General features: G+C 41.5%; 1 protein-coding gene across 2 annotated transcripts in view; it reads left to right on the forward strand.

Moving 5' to 3' along the window:
- Window positions 1-25,985, forward strand: part of MAP3K3 (mitogen-activated protein kinase kinase kinase 3) — a 61,042-nt gene that overhangs the window by 692 nt on the left and 34,365 nt on the right. Inside the window, exons 2-4 of one of the 2 annotated variants that reach the window (XM_029211390.1) lie at window positions 7,744-7,865; window positions 9,481-9,573; window positions 18,596-18,636. In XM_029211390.1, coding sequence (XP_029067223.1) covers window positions 7,744-7,865; window positions 9,481-9,573; window positions 18,596-18,636 — 256 coding nt within the window. The remainder of the gene's footprint in view (window positions 1-7,743; window positions 7,866-9,480; window positions 9,574-18,595; window positions 18,637-25,985) is intronic. The other variant, XM_029211391.1, reaches the window with a different exon arrangement.

Here is a 25,985-nt window from a genome sequence, read left to right on the forward strand (position 1 = left end):
TGTGCGCGCCCCAGCGCAGGGGGGAGGGCGTGCAGGGAGATAGGTTGGGAGGTGATTAAAACGGCAATCACTGTTATCAACCGCGCGGTTGAGAAATGGGAGCTGCGCGCAGATTGCTGGAGGTTAGGAATTGGTCGCGGGCTGCCAGTTATAATACACATCCTACCTTTCGAAAAATCTTGTAGTGTTTTACATCCATTATTTTAATCTAACTGTATCCCTGAAATTATGTAACTTTTGAAAGAGAGAAACATTCACTACACAAAAGAATCTCTATGAAATCATTTCCTTTTTAATCGATATTTGCAACTTCTGTTGTGAAGATGTAATCTAAGAAAAGCTTTTAATGTCTTCCACACGCAGCATTTGAACTGAATTATATTTCATGTCCTTTTTGGTAATTTACCAAATGACTATTGGACTAGATTAAGTAGCAAATAACATTTTAGATGTACTTTGCTTCTCTTGTTGGATCAGTTATTTTGATACTGTTTGCAATGGCAAGTTTTGTAAAGTATTTGGTATTGTCATAAATAATCAAGGGGTAAAAGTCAGTAAAAAGATCATTTGCATGGCCATTGATTGCATCTGTGAAGAGGGAACGTTAATATTTGATTTGCCCTATAGCAAGGTCAAGTCGTTTCTGTAGGGGGTTAAATGTTTGCTGTGTCACATGGGGCAGATATTCTTTTGCGGCCCATCTTTACACTCTGGCTTTGAATGAATTACCTTGTTCTGTTCCATACTGCCCCTCATACAGTAAGAGATGGGTTTGTTCATTTGTTGGGCTTACTGTTTCCTTCCCATGCTTTACTTCAGAAGTGCTTGCTTTTCTGGGAAAAGTCTGTGATAGTAAGCAGAAAAGGAGCCCAGTGAGGCCTGGTATTTAAATACATAATTCACCAAATACTCATTGAACATTTACTATAAATGGGGCACATAATTCTTCTTGTCCTCCCCAGGTTTCATACATTTATTTTGTGTTCTGGAATTTGATGATTGAACTAAATCTTTGAATTGATTTGTGAACCTACACTTGCTATAATCTTTCTAAGTCTTTCCTTTTTGTCCTGCGGGGACAGTCTTAAGTCCCAAAGGGGAGTGTGAAATACTTGAGGGTGTGCAGACCTACTCCCCACTTTCTCAACTGCTAAATCAGAGTGTCCAGATGCGTTGACTGCATTGCATCCCTAGAAATAAAATAGATGTCAGCCTGTTTTCACATTTCAAGATATTTTCAGGGGCTTCCCTGGTGGTGCAGTGGTTGAGAGTCCGCCTGCCATTGCAGGGGATGCGGGTTCGTGCCCCGGTCCGGGAGGATCACATGCCGCGGAGTGGCTGGGCCCGTGAGCCATGGCCGCTGAGCCTGTGCGTCCGGAGCCTGTGCTCCACAACGGGAGAGGCCACAACAGTGAGAGGCCCGTGTACCGAAAAAAAAAAAAAAATTTCAAAAAGTTTAAGTGTGTGAGTATATGGAGAGACAATAATGAGGAGGAAAGGAACTATATAGGTAGGGTCCAGAGCCCCAAACGAAAAAGGACCAAAAACTCAGTGTCTTCTCATTTGTCCCCATGTCAGGTTTTACATGAAGAAAGTGAGACAGTGAGGGGAGAATTAACTTGCCTGGTGGTTGCACTATATTAGGCAAGCTGATTTAAGAACCACTGCCTGGCTTTTTTCATCACTCTCCCCTCATACCATTCTGGGTTTCCTTTTGGTAGATAACCTTGACGTGCAATTAGAGCTGATACCAAATTCTCTTAGAACCTGGCCTTTAGTTTGCTTTGTATAGGGCTCAGCAAGCTTGTACGTACAAACACACACACAGAGTCTCTCTTAAATACTAGTTTCCATTTTGGTGACATAAATGATGAAAAATCAAATTCCCAGGTTAGTATGCTTTAGTTGCTGCATGCAGTCCTAAATAAATTCAAGGGGTAATAAGAGAGAAGCATAGACTTATTAATATTTTTATTATACTTGTTAAACTCCAGCCCAGTGAGGAAAGGACTAAAACTAATTTGAGTTCCTGCCCTGCAGGTTCCTTGGTTAATAGTCATATTTTCCTGAGCTGTTCTAAGCCCCAGACTCAAGCTTGTTTGACAACTTGGGTTGGTAATGAAAAGAGGTCAGATTTTGTATTGGCTGTTAGCCCCAGTAAATTTCTAGTGGAAATTACACTTATCCTTGTAAATAATAGGAAATAGTCTTTTTTTTTGGCTTTGATACTATGTGGTTATAAAGAAAAATTTGGGCTTGACTGGTCATTTTTTTCTTGGTCACACCAAAATTCTCTCCTAGTTTTAGTAATTATAGTGGCAAATGCTGTTAATAACACCTAAGATTAATTTACTAGTGTTTATTTGGACTCTATAAATGCAATCTAAAATTTAGTGGGAAGTATTACTGAAAAATATGCAACAACTTGGAAATGTTACTGGAAACGATCATGAACTGAGTATAGGATTTAGGATGTTGTGGTTCTGGTTTGATAACTTGGTTTGAAGTCAGAATCGTTGTGATTTACAGATGCCTTGTGTCTCTAGGGTTTCAAGTCTGTTGGGAGCTCCCAATTAGACCAAGCTAGAATCTGACCACCTGTGTATACTCTAAATCGTTAGCAACTGTTTTGATTGAAATTGGGATCACAGTTTAATGAATCAACATGGCTATGTCACGACTAGATTTACAAAATGATGATTGGTTTTTAAAACTGAATTTTAGGCATTTGTAAAAAGTATCAGTCCAACTTAGCATAACTTAGGGGAATACATAGAGGAAGAAGCAGTCTTCTTGGTTCTGACTATGTAAGCTATCCATTTTTTCTTTGCCCATTTATTGAGCATCTCTTATGTGTCAGATATAGTGTTAGGCCCTGTACATACATGTATCCTGTGTTTAAGAAGTTACAGTTAGGTGAGGTGAACCAAAAACATGTAAACAAATCAGTGCAATGAGGTGTTATAGGTACTTCATCAAAACTGTAAAGGTACATAGGAGGGAGAGATCAATTCTGTAGTTTTTGGATTGACATACATTATCCTATAGTCCTCAGACCTCTAAGGTTAATTTCATTAGCCATTAAAATAAAATATGATGGTGATATATTGATTTTTACGAGGAAGCAATAGCTTACTTTGTAATATGTATTTTTAAATTTTAAGTCATCAGTTAATATCGAAGGGCAGTTATATCCCAGAAACAGAAAAATAAACACCAGAATTTGACTTTGAGATTTAGCGAAGATTCACCCAGGGCCTTGAAGGAAAAAGGAAAAATGTTTCTTGTGAATTGAGGATCAGACCTTTTTGCTTATACTTACTATGAAATGATGTTTGCCCAGGTATGGAGAGGGTGGAGGCAGTGCGAGTATGTAACATGTCATGAACAGTAAGATAGTAAAATCTGACTCACAGACACTCTGAAGCACAGGATCTCCTGAGTGAGCAGTGTGATCAGATGATCTGGCAGAGTTGGGTAGAGCAAGGTGAAGAAGTAGTTTGTTAAATGAAAACAAAGATTAAATTTGGGGGTTGTATATATGGAAAAGAGTGAGTGTCTGGCATCATGCAGGACAACAATGTTTATCGAAGGACATGTTGCTTCTGGAAACTTTTCTGGGTTTTAAGCCAAGGGAATTTGTAAATGGGAGTGCCTTAGGACCCTGCTTTTAGATAGAAGTAATAGCTCAGTCTGGAAGAGTGACTTCCTGCTGGGACTAATGAGAGAGAAGTGTGTTGCCTGGCAGCCCCCATGCCTTAGGTCAGGGTATGGGGAGAAGGAAAAGTACACGCCGCTGGATAATTATGGATAGCTGTCTGCTTGAGACTGCTGAAGAGCTTCCACTTTTTAAGCCTGAACTGTAAACCTTGTTTCATAGATCCCTTCTTTTCTTTTTCTATGAATATTCCTCACCCCTAGATCCTTGACCTCCTAATCTCTAGAGTTAACTTCTTCCTCTGTGCTTCTTTCTGGTAGCTTTTAAGTGTCTCAGACCACCCCCATCCTTCGGAAATCTTTTCAAGGTTATAGCATACTATTACCTCTGCCTCAACTTGTTCACGTGTAAAGTTCATAAATGAATTGTTGATTTCCACTACTTCCAATTTTCTTTTAATCTCCAGCTTCTCTATTCCCTGTAAAATTGTTTCTGCCTCTACTACCCTATTGGACCCGCCTGGCCTCTGCGTGCCCCTGCTATTCTTTGGTCTGAGCTTCTGTGGTGTCACTCTTGTTTTTTCCCAATCCTCTTAAAGGCTTCTGTGCCAGCACACCTTCTTCCTACTCTACTTGATGGCATTACTACTCACTGAGGATCAGTCCCTGACCTTTTCTTTTCCTCCACCGCTCACTTGCTTTCATGTCCTTCTCCTCAGTTTATTTGTAAAGCTCTCTTGCATAGCTGGTACAGCTTGCATTTCTGGAAAACTCTTTATTCTGTAAAATCATCTATATAATCTCTTGCTACTCACACTGTAAAAAATTTTTTTTACACATGTGTTTATGTATTCTGGTTTGTTTCTTGTCTAATTCAGTCTTTTTATTTGTGTAACCTTGTATTTGTGTGTTTTGTCTTTTTACCCCTAGAGTTTGAATACCTTAAAGTATCTTTCAAAACTGTCTAATGTATAATACATGATAGGTATTCAGTAAATGGTTATTGTTAATAATTAATAATAAAAATTCAGAAATATAATTAAATATTAGGATAGATTGTGGCCTCCATTAACCTTTTCTCCATTGCTAATAATAATAGCCAGCATTTTTTTCAGCATTACTAAGTGCTAGGTACCATGAGGAATAATTTGTAAGGTTTTTTGTTTGTTTTTTCCCTTAAGTTTCACAGCAGCTCTGTTTAATGATACTTTTATTATCTCCATTTTACAGATGAGGAAATTGAGGTTTAGGGAGAATAAGTAATTTGTTTAAGGCCTCTTAAAGCCAGGTCTTTCTGACTCCAAAGTCCATATAACTGACTACTGCACTCTAAGAAAGCTGCTATTTGTTTTTAAAAGGTTTGTTTGTTTGTTTTTATTTTTTAAGGAAAGAGTACGATAGCACAGATAATTCAGTTAAAATCCCAATCCAGGAAGAAATGCCTAAAAGAACCACCCGATTTGCTTCCTGTCTTTATCCATGTCCTCAGTTTGAAGTATCAGTTTAAGAACCAGGGCTTCCCTGGTGGTGCAGTGGTTAGGAATCCGCCTGCCAATGTAGGGGACACGGGTTCGAGCCCTGTTCTGGGAAGATCCCACACGCTAAGCCCGTGCACCACAACTCCTGAGCCTGTGCACCTAGAGCCTGTGCTGCGCGACAAGAGAAGCCACTGCAGTGAGAAGCCTGCACACCACAACGAATAGTAGCCCCCGCTTGCCGCAACTAGAGAAAGCTTGCGCACAGCAATGAAGACCCAACACAGCCAAAAATAACTAAATAAATTTATTTTTTTTAAAAATAACCCGTTTGCCTCTAGAAATATATGCAACTTTGACACAAAATCAGATTCTATTACTTTGTTTCACTTGGGTCAGTTGCCCCAGATTTCAAGAGATAGAACCAAACCATTCCTCTAGTGTGTTCTCACCACTGGAACTACCAAACAAGTTCTTATCCATTAAGTAATGCCAGGAATTGGTTAGCTTCCTGGAAACAGAATTTGTCAACCTGATAAACCAGCTCTTATAATAGCATCATCTTATACAGAATTAGAAACAATTTCTTTGGTCATACTTGTCATGGATTTGACTTGGAAAGCATGTGCGTGTGTCTGTGTGTGTATATTCACATCCATCTTGTTTCAGTATCTGAGTTGAGACAACTGAAGTTCTCAATTCTAAGGCTGGTTACCTTGATACTGAAAACTATATGCATTCTGCTGTTAGGACTATCACTGGATGTTCCTCAGAAAACACCCACCTAGTCATAATGATAATGACCCCAATTTACTGTTACAGTTGGCCCAATAAATTTATACATATATAATATTTAATGATATATAAGCCAGTTTAATATATAAGCCTATATATATATGTTATACATATATATAATCTAGTCATCCTAGCTTAGATGTTATGCTCTAGTTTTAAAATCTTGGTTGGGAGGTTAAAAAACAAAACAAACACCAAGCAAGTTCCCTTTAAGGAGCCTATAGGTAAATTGTGAGAAAGTATAAAATAATTGATAGGATGTATGTGTTTTAATTTTTTTTTTTTTTTTTTGCGGTACGCGGGCCTATCACTGTTGTGGCCTCCCCCGTTGCGGAGCACAGGCTCCGGATGCGCAGGCTCAGTGGCCATGGCTCACGGGCCCAGCTGCTCCACGGCATGTGGGATCCTCCCGGACCGGGGCACGAACCCGTGTCCCCTGCATCAGCAGGCGGACTCTCAACCACTGCGCCACCAGGGAAGCCCTATGTTTTAATTTTGACAGATGTCTTTCTGTAGACACCCACTTCCTCATTCGTTATCTCATTTACCTCATTCTTTTCATACTACAACTATATCACTCTCATACTTTTGTATATATTTTGAAGTGGAATTAGTTGGGAAGCTACTCTACTGGTGTTTTTCCTTCAAGTCTTAAATCTAATTTTACTTTTCTGAGCAGACAAAAATCTCTTCAGGGGCACCCTTCTCCTTCCTTTGCTGCATCTCCTCAGAGGGCATGTAGGGCACCCGAGCAGATTTGGTTTAGGAAGAGGGGAGAGGCAAATAACGCCGCTTTACTTCCTATACTCCATGCTGCTCTTTCCTTTCCACAGGATATTAGAGTATTTTCAAGGGACGGTGATAAAGCGCAGAAGATAGGCACACTCTGTGGGTGGAGTCTTGTACTTCTTTTAAGGTGTGCCCCAAGTCCCTAAGTGACTCATTTGTCACTGAAGCAAGTGTAACAGCTCATTCCTCATGTTTCTTTGCAGATCAGCAGATTTATTTTCAACTCCCCAGTGCTATTTGAGTAGACAAGGATCTCTTGAAGGACCTAGGAGGATTTTGCAAAACATGGAATTGGGCTGGTTTAGGTTCCGGGTTTTGGCCAGTTGTCTTCATTGCATGAGAACTGTAGTGATCTATGCTATGTCAAGAAAGGGGGATTAAAAGTAATACCAGTAAGGCAGAGACAATGCATTGCTTGGTCAGTTAGGGAAGAAAAACAATAGAACTGCCTTTTGACTTCCCTGTGGGAAGCAGAAGGCCTATAAAATTGTAAAGAGCTGGGAGGGGGCATTCAGAGTCTAGGCTTGTAAAACAACTTTTGTTCAAAGCAGCGACCTGAGGTCCTTGTTTGGTACCTTTTAAATATGCTCCCCTGTGTACGATAGTTTAGGAATAAGTCTGACTGACTGTGTCCCATAATCAGCTCTCCAAGAATTCATCTTTTCACTCAGTACCCTACTACACTGTGCTTTGTTGTTCTTCACTCCAACTTTTCATCTATTTTTCCTGGTTGAGTTTCTCTGGCACTGGAAGAATTGGTCTGTTTGAACACCTCCCTTGCCCCCAGTGAACTGGTAGATATTGCTGCCAGAAATCTGATTGGAGAGCTGTTAAGAATCCATTAAAATTCAAATTGCCATAGTCTGACCTCAGTTATCTACTTTTCACAGATATCAAATTCATGTGATTATAGTTACAGGGTCTCTCACCTGGGCAGAACTCCCTGAGTATTAGTTATATAATTTGTGAAAGTACTTCTGTGGTCTGTATTAAAGTACCTTAGCCCATGTGCTCTCTTTCTTTGCAGACGAACAGGAGGCATTGAACTCAATCATGAAGGATCTGGTGGCCCTCCAGATGAGCCGACGTCCCCGGGTGCCTGGATATGAGACCATGAAGAACAAAGAAACGGGTCACCCAAATAGGCAGGTGTGTGCGGCCATGGCTGTTAACTAAATTTGTTGGGGAGGGGTTTTCAGGTGGGAAATATGTGAGAAGCCAATGATACTCTGATACAGGCTTGAATGCTATTGGTCCCTTCCCTTAAGTCTGTTAAATGGTAAGTGATATGTACTAACCAGGTGTGGGTTGTGATCTGGAGTCCCAATGCCTTGTGCATCTCACCTTGTAAATACTGTTTCATCTGTGGGGAGTTAGAATAATTTCTTCACTAATTATGGGGACGTATTCATATACTTTTTCCTTTACTGATCATTTGGCAAATATTTTATCCAGATTCACGATCCCTAATTCAGAAACTTTTTAGCTATCTTACAGTATATACTCAGAAAAAATTAATTAATTTTAGTATTGGTTTATTTAAAATGTAGTTAGGAAGGGAAATTTATTTAATAAAACATCATATATATTCTGAAAGTAACAATGAGTGATTTTGTTATTGTTGTTTACAGTTGTTTCCCCCCATTAACTCAGGTAGTTGAGAGTGCCTGTTTTATTGAGAGTTGTGTGCTTCTTTAGGAAAACAGCTTCTATTTTGTTAACATTTAAAGTTGTGCGCTGTTGAGAACCTTCTTCTCACCTCCAGTGTCACTGACCTCCCTGTTGCCTAGGCCCTTTGGCCCACAGAGAGGAGTGAGTGACGGAGAGCTTTCCTTCCTGGTGGGTATCAGATGGCCGAGTTTGGTGTGTTTGATGATATCCTTCCTTGTGGTTTTCTTCGTTATCAACTAATCTTCTCTCTCCTCATTTGCACCTTGTCTACCAATTCTTCAGAAGTGCTCTTGGTTCCTGGAGAAAGTATAAGGGGCTAGAACTTTTTCTGTCTGTGGTTGGCTAGATATAGCCTCCCAGAGTATTTCCTGCCTTTAGGAAAACTAGGGACCCGAAGTCCTTTTGTTTCAGTTGTAACATAAGGAATAGTTTAGAAAGCTGCTTTTATTTTTTGTGTTTACCTTACAGAACTAGGGGAACAACAGAATAGGGCCCATTCTTGTACTGTTTTCATACATTATTCTAATTGTGTGGGTTCTCACTTGCTGTAACTCACTTCTATTCAGAGCTGCTTTTGGAAGGAGCATTTTACCAGAAGTGAATCCCCTCCCCCAGGCTTGAGCCTAATGACCTCACTTTCCTTCCTGTCTTCCTATGTAGAGTGTGCTTGTTAACGCTGCTCCAGTCAGCTGATCTTTCTCCAAATGGGACTATTAGCATGGATGTCAGTTAGTAGGTGAAAAGGGGAAGCTTTCTTGAGTTGGAAGACCTAAATGGACTCTGCGGAGAAGAGGAGGGGTGGAGTGGTCTCTGATCATTCCTTGAAGGGAGATTACCTTTTAGGAATCCTGTTTAGGCCTAAAAGCTATTATAAGAAAAATCCTGATCTTTTACCATGCCTGCTGCTGTGTTATTGGGGTGAAGGCAGTGGTTATGAAGGTAGAAGCCTGTGAAAAGGATTGACTAGTATAGAGGAAATAATCTTAACAAGCGGTACTAGCTCTTTGGACCCACGGTTTACTTGAATATCGTCAAACTTTTTCTGTTGCATGAAGGATACAAATTATTAACCTCAGTTTTTTTGCTTTTAAAGAAAAAACACAACAGCAGCAGCTCAGCCCTTCTGAACAGCCCCACAGTAACTACAAGCTCATGTGCAGGGGCCAGTGAGAAAAAGAAATTTTTGGTAAGGAACAAAATTACCCGTTAAAGCTAAAATGTGATTTTAAATCTACTAGTGCTGGAAGAGTGTGGAATTCATTTCCTGGACAAATTGTTTTAGTGGATTTGCAGGGAGCACTGGTTACTCATTACCTGTGTGCTGTCACCATTTCTCACAACAGTATTATTCATAAGCAACCTCTATCAGTGCTGTCCAGTAAACTTCTGTGATGATAGAAATGTTCTATATTTGTACTGCCCAGTGTAGTTGAGGAACTGAATTTAAAATTTTATTTAATTTTAATTAATTTAAATAGCTACATATGGCTAATGGCTATTGTCTTGGATAGCACAACTTTATATACTGTATAAGGGACTATTGATTTGTTGGGCAAGAAATACATGCTTGGAGATGTGCACATCTCCTTGGTACATTTGTTCCACCACACAGGTCATGAGTTTCTATGCATTGTGATAAGCTCATCAGTGGGAATCCCAGCTAAGCGTCTATTCCAGGGGGCATGGGGATCTGGGGGGAATATGAAGCTTGGAACTAGCATGGCTGTTTAGAAATTGAAGCTCAAAGTTTTATGCTAATATTGGGTAAAAGGGCAATGAAAACGTCAAAATAGCTTCCGCCTTAATAAAGTCAAGGTTGTAGAATGGTCTCTCCTGGGAAGTATAGCAGATGTTCAGCTTCTGACCAGGAGAAATAGTCTTCAGTAAAATCGTGAAAGCAGAAGGAGAGAGAGAGTCTCAGTGATTGCATTTCCAAGGAAGGATGGGGTGAGATGGGGATGGTGGGAACATTTAGGGGGAGAAGTGTTTACAGCTCAATGTAATGAAAAGAGCCCAGCCTGAGTCTTGAGATGTTAATAATCTGTTAATGTAGGACTTTACAGTTTACACAGTGAATTCCCTTTTTAAAAATTCTTGTTTTTGTTTGCTTGGGCCTAGGATAGGATTAAACGGTTTTCTCCAGTAGCAATTCTTCTGTCAGAAGGTCCATGCTTAGGAGGAGAGAGGACTGAAAGATCAAAACCTAATTTAAAGGGCTAAGAGATGCCAAATTGGTCTAAGAAATGTCAAATTGGGCTAAAGATTCAAATTGCAGAGTCCCAGTTGAAAGTACCCGAGTGTTTTGGCCACCAGGAAAGGTGGTTTGTTCAGGGATGGAATGATGTTGGCAGAGGCAAGCAGTGCCTCAGAGTGAGAATGGCAGTGCTGAGATTGGCATAGCCTCATGGGGCTCAAGCTTGGCACAGCAAGGAATGCCACAGGAACTGGGGGTTCACTGACAGAATCGTTTGGGGGCTGAGGCCTGGAAGAACGGGAAATCATAATTTAATACCTCTGCTTGGCAAGACTTCAGATATCGTCTTCCCTGAGTAAACAAGCTAGGCAATTAATTGAAAAAGAGAATACATTTGAGAAAAACTAAGCATTCTGAGCAGCTACGGAAGTACAGGGGTATGAGGCGCTTGGTTATTCAACTATTTGCTAAGAGTTAGGATCTGTGCTCTCTGTATTCTCCCACCTGGACATTAGGTCCCTGGAAGCCTACAGCCGGTTAGAGCTGGCTGCATGTTCTTAGACATGTGTGGCACATCCTCAGCTGGGGCCTGTGGATGGTTTTATAAGTCATGAAGGGCAGACCCTTTAGCAGTCATCAACTAACAGTGCTTTATCAACAGGTGCTATTTCTCTGTGAGGGCGACAGCTTAGTGTAGTGAAAGGAGCACTGGCCCAGAAGGCATTGAGTTGTTAATAATCCATTAACATGGATCTTACAGTTTAGAGAGTGCTTCCAACAGCAACAGTTAACAGCAATAACAACAACTATAAGCTACACTGTAAGCATGTGTGTAATACTTTAAAGTTTACAAAGTGCTTATGCAAAGATACTAAGTAGAGCCAGGAAGCAAACCCAGATCTTCTGACTCCCGGTCACAGTAATTTTACCATGTGTAAGTCTGATAACCTTTTTAAACCTCAGTTTTTCCATCTGAAAATACAGGCATAGTGTCTACCTCTGAAAGTTGTTGTAAGATCATAGACAGAATACAAAAGATTTTATACATTGTAAAACAAGGTACGGGTGTAAAGTGGTAGTGACTACATCACTTCTGTTAATGTTCGGGCATTGTGGGTATGAGCGCTAGTGAAAGCATCTAACCAGAAGTATGCAGATTGTCATGGAACTGAAAGGGTTAAGGTTTTCTACCTTTATTGGATTGACATTACTATATATCAGATGGTCCTTTGCAGACTTAGGAAGCTAACCTGATATATGAAAGTCCCAGTAGAAGAAAAAATAGAATCCTTATTACCATGGATTCCTGTTTCCCTTGAATCTTATCACGGTGGTAGGTAGAGGCTTGAACAGAGCCCAGGGTCTGGGTCTGACCCTCCAGATGTTCACTAGTGGGTGCTTAAGAATGGAAAAGTTGCTTTCTTCATAGCAGGTGCTAGAAGGGCAGGCTCTTGGCTATCAGTTACAGAGGAGGAGAATTCTAGGAGCTGTTCCTCCACAGGGTCAGTGATTGAGCAGACTGTCTTTTGCTTTTACTGTGATAGACCTGACTCTTGAGGACTTCCTTTCTCTTTCATGGGTTGTTGATAAGATAGGCTGGCTAGTTTGAAAATAAAACATAATACAATATACAAGCCTCATATTCTATTTTGTAAGAAGCTTCCTTTTTTTGTGTGTGATAGTTTATTAACTAGCAGTAAATAACTAATACACTATTTCATCATTGATTTATTCAGATACTCACTGAGCCCCTGCTGCATGCCAGGCACAATGCTGGGACTGGGGATATAGAAAGAATTAGGGTAGGGAAGAAGGTTGCTTTATAATCACCTCTTCCACTGATCTCTTAGGACTTTCCTGAGTCACACAAATAAAATTATTTTTGTTGCTCTTTTCTTCTCATTTATTTACTTTCTTTGGCAAAGTAAGGACTCCAGTGCCAGAGATGTGGGAGCCAAAGGTATATGGCAACTACAGGGAGGGGGAGCATTGCAGAGTCAGAGAGAGGGCACCGGAGACACGGGCTGGCCGGGGCCTCTGCCAGGTCAGAGGTTCACAAGCCTTTGTTTAATAAAGGTTTTTTTGAGTTCTTGGGAGTCTTCTTGGGTTACATATCCAGTTGTTGAGTTCAAACTTTGAGAAGGTCATGTCTGCTTAAGTTTGGTATCGTTGGTTACTCCTATTGCCCCCTGAGTTCCCAAATCTGTAGCTCAGCCTGGAGGCCTGCAGCCAGGCCTGGGCATGCTCTCACTCTTCCTTTCACCAAATTAGCTCTGGTGGGCAGGGGACTTGAACCTGCCTAGATCTGAATTTTTGTACTGGCACTTCGTTCTCAGCAGCTGTGGCACCTCTCCATTCAGTTCAACGTGGGTCTATACTCAACCTTCTTAGACAAAGAAATATGTTATATTCCCTGTACCCTAGGAATCATGCAGTCTTATGAGAAATGAGAAATATGTAAAAAAAAAAAAAAAAAGAAACTAAGATACTATGTGACTATGCCTAAATATATGGTACAGATACTGAGAGCCACAGGAGGCCAGGAAAGTAAAAGACGAACTTGGGCCGAAGGAGTTATGGAGTCATTTCTGGAGGAGGTGGCACTGGAACCAGGCAGTGAAGGATGTATAAGAGTTTAGTTAGGTGGAAAGGAGAAAGTGTGGCACTCCAGGTTGGGAAGCTGAATTATTAAAGGCCTAGGGGAAGGAATGAATATGGCATATTTCAGGAAATAGGGTGGACATTGATCTGGCTGGAGAGAGGGTTCCCTTTGAGAACAAACGGTGTGAGATGATTAGGTAAACTGAGTGAGCTTACATTCCAGAGGGCTTTGAATGACAGTAAAGAACTTAGACTTTATTCCATAGGCCATGGGTATCACTGATTACTTTTTGAACAAAGAAGGGATGTGGTGAAAGCGGTGGTTAAGATGACTGAAACTGTGGAGGAATGTAGAATGTGCTGGAATGGGGGAGTTGAGAAGTACAGAGGCTGCTTCAGGAATTCAGGAGGGGAAAGGGGCTCCGAGAGTGACAACTGAGAGAATGGGAAGCAGAGTCTCATACTGGAGTCCCTGGAGGGGAGAATTGGAACTTGCTGTCTGGCTGTGAGAAAGGGAAAAGAAGGAAAGAATCAAGCAGAACTCAGAGGTTTGAGCCTGTAGCCAGTATTAGAAATGGCAACACTGAGAAGGGGGGACTAGTTCGGTTGGGTAGTTGATGCAGACACACGTGGCTAGGTTGAGTTTGCGACTACAGTGAAATACTCTGAGAGGTATGTGTGTATATTGCTTTTGCAGGTACACAATCCCTTATCTGCAACTCTAAAATCCAAAGAGTACTGCAAACTAAAAGATGTTTTGAAAAATTTATTTCTTTAGTTTTAAATTTGCAGCAAATTCATTTGGCAACAAAACTTGGCCTGAATGGACACAGGGCTATTTACAGTCTTTATTTATTTGACTAATTGTGAATATTCATACTTTTCAATACAAAAACTAGCTTTTGCTCTTAACAGGTAAACCCTAAATCTTAGTGACTGTACAGATATGGCCAGCACAGGGAAGGGGGGACAGTGTTCCCCACAGTCACTTAAGGACCCTGATTGAAGGTGGCTCCATTGACCTGGCACACGTGGCTGCCAGGGAAGAGAGTGTAGAACTCAACTTTGTTCCCAGCTGCTGGTCAGAAGTAGTTACAGAATCCCAAACTAACTTCAGGAGAGGCCAAGCAGCGCAGAGGGGTGCACGGAATGCCTGTGAGCGTTCTGCTCTGCCATGGAGTGCTGCCCAGACACCTTCCCCCTGGAGGGGCATCACTTGACATACAGAACACATACCACTACCTCTCTAAATCCAAAAGTGCTTTCTGAGACACTTTCGGCCCCAAGGGTTTTGGCTAAAGGACCTGTATTACCATTTTTTGAGCACTTATTATGTGTCAGGAACTTTTCTCATATCTTTATCCAGTTATTTCATTTAATTATTTTGATAACTCCATGAGATAGATACTGTCACTATTTTCACTTTTCAGATGAGGAAACTGAGTCACAGAGAGATTAGTTCAAGGTTACAACAAGGAGGTTATAGAGCCAGGATTTGAAGCCAGACAGTTTGACTCTAGTGCTGCATTCCTAACAATGACTTATCTGCCTTATATCTGTGGCAGACAGATGAGGTTTCGCTTGAGAAATCGGGGCTGGACATAGAGATTTGGGAATCTTCTATTTATAGGTTGCCTGATTTTTTAATTCCTGCCGAGGGGAAGATGTGAGAAGAGGGAGAGAAATCCAGAGGCCAAAAGTCCAAACATTGAGGCACAGTTACATGTTGGGGGAGGGATGTGAGAAGGCATGAGGAAGAGGAACCAGCAAAGAAGCAGAAGTGGTTAGAGTGGTGGCAGGTTCCCTGGCTTGGGATAGAGTCACAGAGGCAAGAGGAGAGAACCTCATGACAGAGGACGCCGCTACCAGTGCGAAATGCCTCAGAGGAGCAAGGAGGATGGTGGGCAGGAAGGAATTGAATCTAGTTAGCTTTATCTGAACTTTCTTATCCATGGCTTATTCTAGTCAGCCTGACAGGGGTCACTCAGATTTAGGAACTTGGCAGATTTGGGCATACCATGTGGTACATGGAAGCCTGCATCCTGCTCTGGAAAGGCTGTAGCCACATCAGACAAGGGATTCAGAAGGCTAGGCATCTTTGTTTACACTGCTTACTAATCACAGGCTAGGTTAGTCTTGAGTGGGAGTGATTTGTGGTTTGAGGCAAAAGTTTAATTCCCTTTCTCACTAAATTCAAGTAGAATAGTATTTGGATTGTGGCCCATCATGAAATAAATTTAGTTCCTTCAGTCCCACAAAGGGACAGAGGGGATTCCTTCATAGGTGCATCTAAATATAATGTCCCAGTTTAGAATGAGAGCTATTGTTATGTGTTTTTATGTTATGTGTTTTTTATTGCTATAAAAAATTAGATAAAAATCAACAGGAATAAATTTTTAATCAACAGGAAAAAAGGGAAATCTGAATAAACTATGGGCTTTATTTAGCACATCAATATTGTTTAATTAGTTGTAACAAAAAGAAATGTACCATACTAATGTTACTGATAGGGGAAACTGGGGGTGGAGAGGGGAGAAGGGTATATGGACACTCTGCTCTATCTGCTCAACTTTTCTGTAACTCTAAAGCTGTTCTAAAAATAGAATCGATTAATAAAATATAATAATAATGAGTGCTACACCAAGGTGTGCTGGGCTGTGAGCAGGAGGAGGTGAAAGGAGTGGTAACCCAGCTGCAGGGACAGACAGGGCTGCAAACTGCGGTGAGCACTTGGGATACTCCAGAGCTAGTTGTGGAACCAGACAGCATGGGAAGCTGGAGACAGCATGTCAGATGCGGCAGCGTGTTGCAGGCACTGTGCTTCGGGAGGCCTTGCCACGGGAACTGCTTAGTAGTTCAGGGGAAGGAGAAAAAGAAGACAGTGAAAACACTGCTGTCACTCATGCAAACCTTGAAGCCCCATGATAACTTCCTCTGCAGCAGTGCCTCACCTTTCTGCTTGTGTGCTCATGTTCGCACGCGCATGTGCACACATACACACACAGTCTCTCTCACCTGGAATGCACACCAGAGGGGGCACACTGCCTTCCCATGCCACCTCCTCCATCTCCACCTATGCACAGCCTCAGCCAGAGCCTCCCCTACTGGTTCCCCAGGCCCCATAGCTTCCTGCATGATCGCTACCCTGGTCTCCTGATGCTGGCTCCATTATTACTCCATCTTCTCCATGAGTTCTGAAAAGGTCTCAAAAGATCCTTTGATAGTTTCCTTCTTTCAGTGCTCCCATTGAAGCCCTGCATCTGTGAGTAAAATAAACCTCCCTTGCCTGTGTGACACTTAAGTTATAGCATATCTGAGCTTCTTTTAAAGCATTATAATCTTGAGAGAACTTGTTTAACTTCATTGTAAATTAGGTTCTCCTGTAAAGTAGACACAATAATAGTACCTGTTGTGAGGGTTAGTTTAATTGATATATGTAACATGCTTAGAACAAGGCTTAGTATATAGTAAATCCTCAGTAAATGTTAACTGTTGTCATATTATTAGTAATGGGATCAAGTGGCCCGTATGTTACATCAAAGGATGAAAGGACTGTATCAGGGCTGTATTTTGAAAAGTTGTCACATCGCAGGCCTGCTCCTCAGGGGAGCTTTGCTGTCCACTGTTTAGTATGTGAGCTTTTCAGGGTCATGAAGCTCTTTGAGCCTCCATTTCCCTGTCTTTAAAATAGTGAGTTAGAGGCTGTATTCTTATATTTTAATTCATTGACTCTCAAGGTGTGTTCTAGGACCCCTAGGAAGTTCTCAAGAACCTTTCGAGGGTCCATCAGGTCAAAACTATTTTCATAATAGTACTAAGATGTTCCTTGCCCTTTATACCCTCATACTCTTAAGAATGTACAGTAGAGTTTTCCAGAGGCTACACAATACGTATTATCACAACAGCTTGAAAGCAAAAACTGATATGAGAATCCAGCTGTCTCCTATTAAGCCATGCATTAAAGAGACTGGCATTCTCTCACTTCACTTTTTTAAAGTTTTTTTAATTAAAATGTATTTATGTTAACACATAACGTTTTTAAATTATTTTTAAATGAATAAAATCTAAATTTTCTCAATTTTAATTTCTAACATGGCAAATATCAGTAGATATAATCTACATAAACAAAAGCTTTTTGGGGTCCTCAGTAATTTTTAGAGTGTAAATTAGAAACACCAGTCTAGTTCATTTGACTGGAAGGGAATTCTAGCCTCCCAATCTCTTGGGTAAAGGAAGTCCTGTGTGCACCCACCCTACCTTTCAGCTTTCTCCCTTTTCTGTCATCTTTTCTGTCTGCTCTATGTTCTTCATCTTCAGATACTCTGAAACCCTCTTCTTTCTTCCAAGCCACAGTTTTTTAATTTGTCAGTCTCAGTATAATTTTCATTCATTGACCATGAACTTTCTTACCTCCCTCTCTATTAGTTGTTGGTTTCCTGACTATCTTAGTTTTCTTTTTCCCCTGTACCTGTTCTTTTCTTCTATAATATCTTCTCCCTTTTCCTGTCATTTTTAACTCCTTCAAGTTGTTTGTTTGCCCTTTACAGTATCTCTCGTCCTCCTTGATTTGTTCCTTAACATTCTAACACTCCTACCTCGTCTTAATTTCTGACACTTACGCCCAACTCTATTCTTCAGTCAATCCGTTTAATAAATATTGTAAGCACAGATATATACTATTACCTTTGCTTATCACTGGAGCTACAGAAACAAGAGAGACATGATCCCTGTCCTCCTGGAGCTTATAGGGTACACATGATGGTCATTGAGGCTAGAGCTGGGGACAATTATAAGGTATTTGTCCAGAGGGCCACTTTACTCCCACTGAGGGCAGCCTTGAAAGGATTGTGGAAGTCATTAGTAGCAGCAGCAACCATTTAGTGCATGTCTACTATGTATTAGGTATTTTACTTACATTTGCTCATTTAGTTCTCATAGCAACTCTGTGAATTAGGTATGTTTAGCCCTACTTTGCAGATGGAAAAACTAAGACTTACAGAGGATAAGTAACTTGGTTGTGGTCGTAGAGCTAGGAAGTATCAGTATTAAGGTTTCTTTTTCTGTCTAGTTACATCAGCCCAGAAGGAACGGTGTGCTGGCCAGGAGGTGGTGATATAGTGGGAGAAACTCCAGAGCCAGTTGTGGAAATAGAGAGTGTGTGAACTTAGAAATGATATGTCAGAGCAGAGCACCTGAGCTGGGGCAGCCACCAAAGGATCTTGTCCCAAGAGCTTTGTTGCCGCTGAGGTTAGAACTCATTGAAAGGAATGCCTGTCGGGGTAGAGAAGCTCTAACAGGAGCCATCAGGGATGTCTGCCTAAGGTTGCTAAAGGACTGCCTGAGGCTTACCTGGGAAGGGCAGGAGTGACACACGCCAGAGAACCCGCTAACCTGTCTATCATTTCTTTGGCAGAGTGACGTCAGAATCAAGTTCGAGCACAACGGGGAGAGGCGGTAAGTCTGCCTTCTGATGAGTGGTTGTGTTCATGTATGCTGCATTTCTTAGAAAGTGTTCAGCTTGTGGAAGCCGTTGCCCTGGAGTGATTCCTGTGGGGTCACTGCCTGGGGAATGGGGTTGATAGGGCATAAAGGGGAAAGTTTCACCCTTGGTTTGGCCTACTGATTGAACCTTGTTTCTGGTCTTAAAATTGGAAGCCATTTCAACTGCTAATGTTTTACTCTTCTGCTCTTATTTTGCCACTGTGAGATCCACCATTGTGCTAGGGGAGGAAATCAGGACCCCAGCTCTACTGAGTCATGGCTTCCAGACACACTGACACTGTGCCAGCCATGGGCATCAGAGGGAGATGAGGAGTCTCCTGTTACGTGGTGCCATTCCCATCCCCGGTAGAGTGTCCCTGGTTTTGTCCACATCAGGGGTCAGGTTGGTGAATTGGAAGTTTTTCTTTAAAATGTCTTGGGACTTCCCTGGTGGCGCAGTGGTTAAGAATCCGCCTGCCAGTGCAGGGGACACAGGTTCGAGCCCTGGTCTGGGAAGATCCCACATGCTGCAGAGCAACTAAGTCTGTGTGCCACAACTGCTGAGCCTGTGCTCTAGAGCCTGCGAGCTGCAATTACTGAAGCCTGCGCACCTAGAGCCCGTGCTCTGCAACAAGAGAAGCCACCGCAATGAGAAGCCCGCACGCCACAACGAAGAGTAGCCCTGCTCGCTACAATGAGAGGAAGCCCGTGCGCAGCAATGAAGACCCAACTCAGCGGAAAAAGAAAAAAAAAGTTTAAAATGTCTCTAGGTCATGGGAAGCTGCATCAAGTCCCTCAGTTGTGAAAGATTTCAGTTCATTTGAGGACATAGAAAGGGAGTTTTCAGTCTGCATTCTGTATTTTACCTTGTTAGGGAAGTGAAAGTAATGTTACAAAACCCTTGTATCCTTTTCTCCATTGTCAGTATTTAGTTTCTTGTAGGAAGTCAAGGTAGAAGTTCTCAGTGGAGAAAAATGACTCCACTGAATTTCTCAAGTTATTTTAAGGAAAACCTTTAAGAAAGCATACAGAACTCTGGTCAGGAGATATTTGAGGCCCTGTGTGTGCATGTATGTGGCACAAGCATGCGCACAAGCAAGCTTTTCAGTACCTGTTTTCCCCCTCTTTGCCTTTCTCTCCCATTGATAACTGCCCCGCCCTTTTTCCTTTGCTTTGAGCATTTGGAGGGGCAAAGAGCATACCCATCAGGATAAGATCCACCTACTTTAGGAGTCCCACCAGAGGACCTTAGTGCCTTCAAATGCTCTTGTACTAGTAGTTCTGTACTGCTGGCATCTTTCAGCCCAATTTGAAACTAGCTCCAGAGGAGATCTTTGGCTGCTGTTCTCCCTTAAAAAAATACATTCGGAAGTCTGCAAGGTTGTCAGAGGTTGCTGGATGGAAACATTGTACAAAGAGTGGTCTGCAGAGCCAGGGTTCTGCTGCCGCCATGCGAATTCTAGGGCTGTTCCAGGGCTGGAGGGAAGAAGGTCTTCTGAGCTCTGTCCCCAGCTGTTTGTCCTATGACCTGCCAGTAGCATGGAACTTACATTGTCACTTCATTGTTGCTCCTTTTCACACTTCTGACCTGACTGGGTTTTGGAGGGACTGCCAAACTTGGAGCAGCAGAGAGTTTTCAGAAGTATGAAGTTAGGAAATCAAAAGCTCAGTTGTGTTGGAGCCTAATTACACAGTACGCGCTCCTGAATTCCTGTTCCCTAAGTGGTATGCAGTTACAGTGAGCGGACTTACACTGAGAAAGTGTATGTGTTTAGTTTCAGAGATGCTGCCAGATCGAAACCACAAATATTTAAGGTGGTCAGGCTTTTGAAGCCCTGAGCGGCAGTGTTGGTATCAAGGTTTTGAAAACTGCATTCTCTTTTTATGGAGCTGTTTTCGGGAGCCGTGGCATTTCACTGTTTGTGTACTGTGTGTGGAATTGAGGACTTTATAAAGTCGGTGCGGGGAAGCCAAGTTCAAGCTGCTCTGTGCCAGACAGCTCTGGTTTCGTGTATTTCATGTCTTAGGATTTTGTAGAAACTGTTATTGTGGGCTTTCTTTACTTTTTACAGGGAATATGGACAGTATGTACCTAAATGTTGTAGGCCCTTATAGAATAAGAATTTACAGAAAAGAGGAAAGAAGTAGTGACTTTTCCCATTCGTCATTGCCAGGTATCCATTCTGGTGGGCTGACTTTCCCTTTGCTTTGGAAGGGTGGGCATCAGACTTCTACCCTTCCTCCCTCTTAGCCTCAGGAGGGCAGAAGAGGACTGTAGATTAGGATCTCCTTCCCTTCATGTCTGAACACTGGTGGGGATGGTTGTCCTGGGTGTTAGACCCCTCTTTGAAGTACTGGCCTAAAAATGTCTGTTATTTAAGGTGGTAGCAGCAGCTTAGATCTTACCAAACCTGGGAGTGCTGGTTTCTGATCTTGACCAGACTTTTGGGCTGCTTTTGGGGGTTTTGAATGGCTCATCACCAGGCCAAATGCAGGAAAATTTATCTCTGAGCCTGATGTTTTTCTAACTGTGCTAGAGACATCTGAGTGATCTCCTGGTATTTTATTCAGAAAGGCTAGCCCCGGGGACTTCCCTGGTGGTGCAGTGGTTAAGAATCTGCCTGCCAAGGCACGGGACATGGGTTCAATCCCTGGTCCAGGAAGATCCCACATGCTGCAGAGCAACTAAGCCTGTGTGCCACAACTACTGAGCCTGTGCTCTAGAGCCTGTGAGCCACAATGGCTGAGCCTGCGAGCCACAACTGCTGAGCCCACATGCCGCAACTACTGAAGCCCGTAGGTCTGGAGCCATGCTCCACAGCAAGAGAAGCCGCTGCAATGAGAAGCCTGTGCACCGCAAGGAAGAGTAGCCCCTGCTTGCCACAGCTAGAGAAAGCCCACACGCAGCAACGAAGACCCAATGCAGCCAAAAAAATAAATAAATTTTAAAAATTGATTTAAAAAAAAAAAAGGCTGGCCCCTTTTGAATTAATAGAAAGGTATTCTCTCAAAAGAATCCAGAAAACACTCGTATCTAGATAACCCATATCTAGATCGCACCTAATTATTGCTTGGGACAGTTGATTTGAGGGAAAAATAAGGATTACAATATGGATGGATTTCCTGGTAGATATAAGCTAATACATTCAGCAGTATAATTTCCAAAAATGAAAGGTAGTGATGGATGAAGGAAAAGTTATAGAGAAATTATCTTCCTGAGATGTTATGCTTTGTGTGAAGGATAGATTATGGTTTATAGTAATATCCTATCAATGTTGTTCAGTAGAACTTTCTGCTGTAATGGAAAGGTTCTATAGTAATCCCTTGGTAGCCGACGGAATTGGTTCCAGGACCCCCTGTGGATACCAACCTCCTTGGATGGTCAAGTCTCTTATGTAAAATGGTGCAGTCTTTGCATATAACCTATGTACATCTTCGTGTATACTTTAAATCATCTCTAGATTACTTATAATACCTAATACAATGTAAATGCCATGTAAATAGTTGCCAGCATGTGGCAAATTCAAGTTTTGCTTTTTGGAACTTTCTGGAATTTTTTTCAGATATTTTTGATCTGCAGATATGGACCTGTGGATATGGAGGGCCGACTTACAGCTGAGTTCTCCAGTATACTAGGCACTTGCCACATGTATCTAGTGAGCACTTGCAATGTGGCTAGTGGGACTGAAAGAGCCAATTCTATAATTTAATTTGAATTTAAATAGCCACATGTGGCTAGTGGCTACCATACTGAACAGCGCAATTCTAGATGATAACAGCTTTTGTGGTGCTCACTGATTTCAGCCAGCCAGATTTCATTAAAACCCAATGGCTTACCTATCAAATTACCCATGACATTTTTCACAGAACTAGAACAAATAATCCTAAAATTTATGTGGAATCATAAAAGGCTAAGAATTGCCAAAGCAATCCTGAGGAAAAAGAACAAAGCAAGAGGCATACCCCTCCCAGACTTCAGGCAATACTACAAAGTTATAGTAATCAAAACAGTATGGTATTGGCACAAAAACAGACATTTGGATCAATGGAACACACAGTAGAGAGCCCAGCAATAAACCCACATTACCTACCATTAATCTTTGACAAAGGAGGCAAGAATATACAATGGAGAAAAGAGAGTCTCTTAAAGTGGTGTTGGGAAAGCTGGACAGCTATGTGTAAATCAATGAAGTTAGAACACACCCTTACACCATACACAAAAATAAACTCAAAATGGCTTGAAGACTTAAATATAAGACATGACACCATAAAACTCCTAGAAGAGAACATAGGCAAAACATTCTCTGACATAAATCATACTGTTTTCTTAGGTCAGTCTGCCAAGGCAAGAGAAATAAAAGCAAAAATAAACAAATGAGACCTAATCAAACTTACAGGCTTTTGCACAGCAAAGGAAACCATAAACAAAATGAAAAGACATCCTATGGACTGGGAGGAAATATTTGCAAATTGATGCAACTGACAAAGGCTTAATTTCCAAAATATACAAACAGCTCATACAACTCAATGACAAAGAAACAAACAGCCCAATCGAAAAATGGGCAGAAGACCTAGTTAGACATTTCTCCATAGAAGACATACAGGTTGCCAGCAGGCACATGAAAAGATGCTCAGCGTCGTTAACTGTTAAAGAAGTGCAAATCAAAACTGCAATGAGGTATCACCTCACACTGGTCAGAATGGCCATCATTACAAAGTCTACAAATAACTAATGCTGGAAAGGGTGTGGAGAAAAGGCAACCCTCCTACACTGTCGATGGGAATGTAAATTGGTGCAGCCACTATGGAAAACAGTATGGAGATTCCTCAAAAAACTAAAAGTAAAGTTGCCATATGATCCAGCAATCCCACTCCTGGGCATATATCCAGACAAAACTATAATTCAAAAGATACATGCACCCCTATGTTCATAGCAGCACTATTTAAAATAGCCAAGACATGGAAACAACCTAAATGTCCATTGACAGATGAATGGACAAAGAGGATGTGATACATATATACAATGGAATACTACTCAGCCATAAAAAAGAACGAAATAATGCAATTTGCAGCAACATGGATGGAACTAAAGATTATCATACTAAGTGAAGTAAGTCAGAAAGAGAGAGAACGGGACTTCCCTAGTGGCACAGTGGTTAAGAATCTGCCTGCCAATACAGGGGACATGGGTTTGAGCCCTGGTCTGGGAAGATCCCACATGCTGTGGAGCAACTAAGCCCATGCGCCACAACTACTGAGCCTGCGCTCTAGAGCCCGCGAGCCACAACTACTGAGCCCATGTGCCACAACTACTGAAGCCCGCGCTCTGCAACAAGAGAAGCCACTGTAATGAGAAGCCCGTGCACTGCAAGGAAGAGTAGCCCCTGATCACCGCAACTAGAGGAAGCCCGCACACGGCAATGAAGAACCAACACAGCCAAAAATAAATAAATAAATAAATAAATTTATTTTAAAAAAAGAGAAAGACAAATACCATATGATATCACTTATATGTGGAATCTAAAATATGACACAAATGAACTTGTCTATGAAACAGAAACAGACTTGCAGACATAGAGAACAGACTTGTGGTTGCCAGTGGGGAGGGGGGTGGGGGAGGGATGGATTGGGAGTTTGGGATTAGCAGATGCAAACTATTATATATAGAATGGATAAACAAGATCCTACCGTATAGCACAGGGAACTATATCCAATATCCTATGATAAACCATAATGGAAAAGAATATGAAAAATAATGCATGTATATGTATAACTGAATCACTTTGCTATACAGGAGAAATTAATATAACATTGTAAAATCAACTATACTTCAATAAGATAAATTTTTTAAAAAATGGCTTAGATCCCTCTTTCCTGTGGCTTATTGCTTCTTCCCCTGGTTATACCACTTCCCAGTCTGGGGGAGCAGGGAGTATATGAGAGAACCACGCACTTCTTCCTGTCAGTGTGGAGGAGGGCAAGAACTATAGAGGCTGATGGCTGAGTGCTGCTAGTCCGCCACACACTAGTCAGATTTCATCTAAGTCTAGACATGCTAACAGATTAAGGTGGTTTTAATATACATTTTCCCCTATCACATTAAGCATCTTTTCATGTGTTTATTAGCCATTCATCATATCCTTTGCTTGTGTTTCTCTTGGATTGTCTTTTTCTTATTGATTTTTGCAAGTATTTTCTCCAAGTTTGGTATTTCTTTTTAACTTTTCTTTTTTTTTAAAGAAGATATTGGGGGTAGGAGTTTATTAATTAATTAATTTATTTTTGCTGTGTTGGGTCTTTGTTTCTGTGCAAGGGCTTTCTCTAGTTGTGGCAAGCGGGGGCCATTCTTTTTTTTTTTTTTTTTTTTTTTTGGGGGGGCCATTCTTAATCGCGGTGCGCGGGCCTCTCACTATCGCGGCCTCTCTTGTTGCGGAGCACAGGCTCCAGATACACAGGCTCAGTAGTTGTGGCTCATGGGCCTAGTTGCTCCTCGGCATGTGGGATCCTCCCAGACCAGGGCTCGAACCCGTGTCCCCTGCATTAGCAGGCAGATTCTCAACCACTGCACCACCAGGGAAGCCCTCTTTTTAACTTTGTTGATGGTTTATTTTCCCATCAAAAGTTTAAATTTTTGTTGTCAAACTTCTCTTCTTCCTTTTTGTCTTATCTATTTTATGCAATGCTTAGGAAGACCTTCCCTACTCTAATATTTTTTTCAATCCTGTATTTTCTTTATACATATATATATATATGTATGTATATATATATAATATATATGGGTTTCTGATATTCTCTTCTGTTTATCTCTTTGCTTATTTTTTTTTAATATTTATTTGGTTGCGTGGGGTCTTAGTTGCGGCAGGCGGGCTCCTTAGTTGTGGCTCATGGGCTCCTTAGTTGCAGCACGTGGACTCCTTAGTTGTGGCATGCGAACTCTTAGTTGCGAAAGGCATGTGAGATCTAGTTCCCTGACCAGGGATCGAACCCGGGCCCCCTGCATTGGGAGTGTGGAGTCTTATCCACTGTGCCACCAGGGAAGTCCCTCTTTGCTTATTTTTGTTTTAATTATTTAAGTTTTAGAGTGTTGGGTTGGTCCCATATAAAATTGCCACTTTTATATGCAAAAATTGTTGACTACCTCCAGTATCATATAGTTAAACCTAATGCATTAATTAAAGCTTTTTATTAAAAACATTTCAAGCACACACAAAAATAGAATATGATACTCAACCCCCAAGGACCTGTCACCCAGCTTCAACATTATCAACATTTTGCCAACCTTGTTTCATCTATCCCCACTTGTAAATTTTGCTGTGACATTT

This window comes from Monodon monoceros, unplaced genomic scaffold (genome assembly GCF_005190385.1).
Source record: "Monodon monoceros isolate NGI ecotype Baffin Bay Population unplaced genomic scaffold, NGI_Narwhal_1 Super_Scaffold_9, whole genome shotgun sequence".
NCBI lineage: Eukaryota > Metazoa > Chordata > Mammalia > Artiodactyla > Monodontidae > Monodon > Monodon monoceros.